The sequence below is a fragment of the Haliotis cracherodii genome, unplaced genomic scaffold, assembly GCF_022045235.1.
Source record: "Haliotis cracherodii isolate W230 unplaced genomic scaffold, xgHalCrac1.p SCAF_1, whole genome shotgun sequence".
Lineage (NCBI taxonomy): Eukaryota > Metazoa > Mollusca > Gastropoda > Lepetellida > Haliotidae > Haliotis > Haliotis cracherodii.
Window position 1 is genome coordinate 15,562,180 of NW_027266264.1, and position 6,000 is coordinate 15,568,179.

Below are 6,000 nucleotides of genomic sequence, written 5' to 3' on the forward strand. Positions count from 1 at the left end.
TGTATATCAATATGTATCGAGATTTCGTAAATTTGTTGGTCATTATTTTTACCTATTGATATCCCAATTCACTTGAATTTACATGTATGGGAATAGGTTTGTATCTCGTTGGTCAGTCGGTGACCTATGACTCTTGTAACAATTAAAATAACAAAACGGTCTAGAATGCTACGTTTTATTTGCATATAATTCTTATAAAGAATTTTATGAAATGAGAAATTTACTGGGAACGATTGCATCTTATTAAGTCACATACATTATTTGTGTGGTTCGCTAAATATGCACCGGGACAGCATACCCTGTGCACGCGGAACCGTACACGTGGTGAGATGTCGTCAATGTAATGTTACTCGCCTACTCACAAGCGCCGAGACAAGGTGCCCCTCGCTCAATAAACGTCATCACACATCTGTGTTGGAACATAAACATATGTTAGATGTACGATGTTATGTTCCAAGGAGTCCTTGAAGAAGATGGCTGCTTCCCACTCCCCTATTCTGCACTACGCTACTACTCAAGTTGCAATGTTCCCTGTGTCGCTACCATGACGCGTTTGTTCTGATAACAAGTGCTCAAACGGACGCGAACGTTCCGCGTCACCTTCGCGATCGTTGGGATGTTTGCTCTATGTACAGCAGTTTGTGAAACACGTCACTAAGGTCTCGACTAGGGAGCATACATTTTCGCGTCCGGTGGCGAGCTAAGGGTCTATGTTTTGAACGATACCGTAGCCATCCCTATTATAAGTTAATAAGTTCTACTCAAACTATTTCATAGTTTGAACTGGTAAAACTACATATACAACGTCGTTCTTCAGAGCTCGAGGCAACTCTTTGTGCCTCCCCATTCAACGGGAGAGCCTATAGACAGTATGGCTATGGGCACAGTGGTTGTGATGCGCTCTGCCAGGGCTTAGTTGAATGACATTGTACAGTGTTAACTCCAAGCTAAAGTGCATGACCACAGCAAAATACCCTGTGATTGAAGTTTTGAGAGTCATTCACATGATGTTTTTTTTATGAATGATGTATTTGGACCGAAAACACATTTCGAGACAAACAGTACTTCGAGAAAACAAACGTTGAAGGTGAGGAAATTCTAGAATTGCTTAGCGGAGTAATGTTTAGTTTCATGGTTCACAATGTATATCAATATGTATCGATATTTCTTCAATTTGTATTTTAATGCTTTTGACTATTGATATTCCAAATGACTTGTACATACATGCCGGGGGTTAGTTTATATTTCGTTGTTCAAACGGTCACCTATGACGCTTGTAATGGTTTAGCTATTGCATTCTTCCATTACTTTCCAGTAGGTCATTCCGAGTACTTTAAGGGCAGACCTTCTCCCGCCCTAATGTTATAGCTGGTGGGTGAAGTGGAGGTGGTGGCTTGTGGATGGGGTGGTGGAGAGACTACCAAGCTTCAAATTACGAACAGAACGTCGAGAGCTCTCAGTAAGGGCCGGTGGGCATGATATTGCCCCCCTTACAATGTGTATATAAACTTTGTGTTTGTTCGGAAATAAACAATGGCCAAACGAAAAAAGATGCGTATCAGAAGAAATCAATTATCAGTGGAAGTGGAACAACGTCTGGGTTATAAACGGTCGACGATACTCAGCACAAAGGACTATGTAAAATGAGTAAGTAGGTGAGTCAATATTTTACATAGAATCAGGAATATTTCAGCTATAGTGTAATAGACAGTACCCTGAACTGGTTGGAAAATATCATTGGCCAAATAGAGAATCCATACTTGTGGTTATGTCGACAGTATGACTACCTATTACAGGACTTATTTACGGAAAACAATATTTCATTGACGAACTGTGTATTTCAATCATAGCAACCCGCTGATATCATTCTAAGAATGGTTAAAATCAATAATAAAAAGTTGAATTTTTCACGAATTCATTATTTATTGAAGTTTAGGGCTATTACTTAGAGGTCAGAAACTTTCAGCAGTAGCGTGGCGACAAGCAGAAGGCAATGATATCTGGGGTTTGAATCACTGCAATGATAAGTGTCGGACTCGACTCGGGGTACGATGGCAGACTATTTCAACCAGGCAAGTGAGTGAATATGGTTTTATCCCGCTTTTAGTAATATTCCATCAATATAATCGGAAATGGGCTTCAACCATTGTACCCGTGTGTGGAACCAAACCCGGGCCTTCGGCATGCCAAACGAACGCTTTAAACACAAGGGTACTCCAACGGCCAAACAGGTCAAGGAAGAATTCAGTCATGTAGGTCTTCAACGGTATAAGGGTATACATGTACTTCTTCCGCCCCCTTCCCTTGTTACCTACTATCAGGCGCCAACGTAAGAATGTGAAGGGATGAAGCCCTCATGGACAAATTATACTTATATGCTATTATTACACCTATACTTAATTAGAATGCAACAGAATACACGCAACTCTGTTCCATGCCCTCAACACCTTTAGCCTTACTTCACGAAATGTATGTATATAGTAAAATAACATCGAAATCCATCAAAAAAATTACATTTGTTAAATTGAAGTAGTACTTTGTAAAAGTATGTCTACAATCTCATCATATTTGTGCCTTTTCAATAAATATGTTTTCATTCGGTTAGAATATTCGCTAAACGTCTGTTCACAACTCGTACCGCTAAACGTATATTTAAAGCATGTTCTAAATCTTTGACACTCTACACTTCTACAAAAACACACACCAGATTCGCCTTCCTCATGGGAAATAAATGCACAATTAATAAGACCACATCTTGGTGTCATTCACGACATTATTATAAATAACAAAATAATGTAATACATCAGGCATGTGTATACTTACATCGGACGCACCATTGATCTTATCCCACTCCCGCTTTCTAGGAATATCCCCACGGCATATCGCTTCAGTATCCCTCCGCTAGGCGGGACTAATTTCCCCGCGCTATCGTCTAGATGTAGAACGCTTGAATGACTGAAGCCGTGCAGCTTAAATTCCCCAATCCACATCAAGGCTGATAGGAAGCTGTTTGACAACGTTTCCTGGACAGGGTTGTACGATTCGTGTTGTTAGCCAGCTTCTCTGAAACGATTTGTCTAGCTGTACTTCAGGCACTAAGGCTTCGACCGCGCTTCGTGTGTTACTAGTTCATGTTTGTGGTGTGTGAATGAATGGCTAGGCTGCTGTGTTGTCCTGATTAAAAGAGGCGAGGAATTCTTATCAGTGTCAGAAGATCGGGTTCTATAATCGAATGTATAATTTGAAACGCCACTCAAGAGGTGTATATTGCGAAGTCGGGAGTTAGTTTTTGAGAGGGTTTGGTTTAATGGCGAGTTGAACAATATTTCATTCAGTCACAGTGTGTCTGCTGGATGTTGAAGGAAAGCTCGAAGTGTTGAGGTCTGAGATGTTTACCATTGAAACCCATGAGCAGGGTAAGGGTGCTGACACCAAGAATCATTATCGGGGCGAAGTGGCGAATCAATGGAACTCATGGTTGTAGGATCCTGAGACGAATCCGTGCATAGCTAACAGTGGCGCCTTAGACTTCCGGCAACTCTTTGATAATCTAGACTGCGGCATAAATATGTGATTTTAATTCATTTTTCATTTTTTAATGTGGGAAATACTACGGAAGATCGGGTGTCTGGATTCGACAGGCTTGTCACGAGGGTGATTAAAATTGGGATCGGATGGTGATGATGTGTGTCAGAGCCTTTTATATATCATCTTATGTAATTTATTACATGTCGGGGCGGTCGAGTAGCCTAGTGGTTAAAGCGTTCGCTCGTCACGCCGAAGACCCGGGTTCGATTCCCGACATGGGTACAATGTGTGAAGCCCATTTCTGGTGTCCCCCGCCGTGATATTGCTGGAATATTGCTAAAAGCGGCGTAAAAACATACTCACTATTACATGTCGTCGGCGTTGATCGTTGCTCATGTAATCAGCCACTGATTTTTCTGTGTCAGATCACTTTGCATGCCACAGGATACAGTTATTTTAATAATGACTAAACATAACAGACACACAAAACAACTGACGTTTTTTTCTGAGAATTTTACTGTGTGTGTAGCCTTCTTGGTCTTAGCAAAAGTGAAGTGAGGTCTGGTGAAATCGGGTTTAACATCGTGTTCAAGATTATTGCAGTTCTATAACGACGTACATGCGCGCATGTGTGGCTGCTTGAACTGGTCTGGATGTTTTGCGGTTTTATAGTGCTAGCCCACTGAGATACCATGCCTCAGGTTAACATGGATACCCTACCTAGACACTGTATACCGACTCCGAGCCGACCATTACTTGCTTTAGCCCCTTGATGCCGAGCGCCAGGTAGAGTACTATCTTTTAACATATTTTGGCATGACACGGCCAGGGCAGACGCTCTAATCACTAGAAGACGGAGGCCGTCTGGTCTTAGCAAAGAGTTTTCTCAGACAGTATATAGTGATGTGAATGAATGTTGATTAACGCCGTAGTTAACAATAAGTAAGCTTTATCAGGGCATTCACACGGCTAGTCATTGAAAGCATGAACAACAATGACCATACGCTCATACGCTTCGCATAGGTTACTGGGGACAGACTATACTCAGGAAACTCCATGAAGTTAGTAAGTAAGTACTTTAAAATACCTGTTCCAAGCTGCGCCCTCACTAGTATCCCTGTATCAGCTCAGAACCGTGCCCGTAGCTTTCACCAAAATCGTAAATGTCTACGACCTGTATTTAGCTGGCGACTTGTTTAATGTTTTAAAGATTGTATGACACGGGCGCCTTATCTAATTTACACAGTTCATATCTGACTGACAAGAAGTTGTACAAGAATTAAGCCAAAAACTGGAGGCTTTCATCAATTAGACACAATCTTTATTGCAAGCCCTCTTGGTACGCTATTCTGGAGCAAATACGCCCTGCTGCTTCTTCGACCCCTGAAGAATTATAATTTATGACTGATATCTTTAACATGACTCTCCACAAACTAAAACAGCCCCATGAAGATTCAGGAACACATCTTGTTAATAAAAACTTAGAACTCGTTTTTTTTGGTTGTCATGACTTGCAAACTAAAGTTGTGTCCCTGTTTACGCCGCTTACGCACGAAGTGTTCCAGCAATATCACGGCTTTGGACATCAGAAATGGTCGTAACGTCGGGAATTGAAACCTGGCCTTCGGCATGACGAGGGAACGCTTCTACCACAAGGCTACCCCATCGCCACGATCCCCGTCTTGAATATCTCATCAGTTATGATTTTGAGCTCATGGCATCCAGCACGTCGTGCAGCAGCAAAGGCGTTTCCCCGTCAAATGGAACATCCGTCAGCGCCTGGAACATTCGCAGAACATTGAGGTCCGTTTAGTCATCCGATCGCAAATAAAACCATTTTCTACAAAGATGCTTGACATCAATCATAACAAAAATGTATTTAATTCAGTGTATGACAGCACCGCTTTTACTGTAGTGTTTTTTATTCGCATTGTTTATTTTTATAATTTTGCCATATATCATTTAGGTACATACTCTTCCAAACCAGGGATGTCTACGAAAACTTAGACCAAACATTTTTCTACTTAAGGCACTAATTAGCACGTTTATAGGATTAAGACAAGGTGAACATTTCTGCACTCTAAAGGATAGAGTGACCATAATGATATTGTGTGGGTGGAACACATATACTGTTTAACAATTTTAATTACTGGTATCCAAATAGTTCGTTTAATGCTCCAGCCTGTTTATGTTGTCTTATCACCAACTTGTGGTTTATCATGAAAGGTTTAAATATTACCCGTGTAAACAACATGCTACCAATGGTGTAACGCCATCAACTTAGGTCGACTTTATCAGCCCCGTGTATTTATATCAGGGAAACTCGGCTTTCAGGGCGCTCTGGTGCTTTTTTCAGCGTAAAAGTGCACGCTCAACCCTTTGCATGTGCACAGGTTTCACGAGCATCATAACATACATTGTAGATGCAGAAGTCATCTGTGCGTGTTAAGAGATGCGTATCAAGTATTGCTC

General features: G+C 41.3%; 1 protein-coding gene across 2 annotated transcripts in view; it reads right to left on the bottom strand.

Moving 5' to 3' along the window:
- LOC139460656 (G-protein coupled receptor 84-like) overlaps positions 1-3,120 on the bottom strand; it is a 33,202-nt gene extending 30,082 nt beyond the window's left edge. The window contains exon 1 of one of the 2 annotated variants that reach the window (XM_071242131.1): positions 2,835-3,120. In XM_071242131.1, the coding sequence (XP_071098232.1) occupies positions 2,835-2,990 (156 nt within the window). In that variant the 5' untranslated portion in view covers positions 2,991-3,120. Of the gene's footprint in view, positions 1-2,823 lie in introns of both variants that reach the window. The other variant, XM_071242141.1, reaches the window with a different exon arrangement.
- Between the last annotated feature and the right edge of the window lie 2,880 nt (positions 3,121-6,000).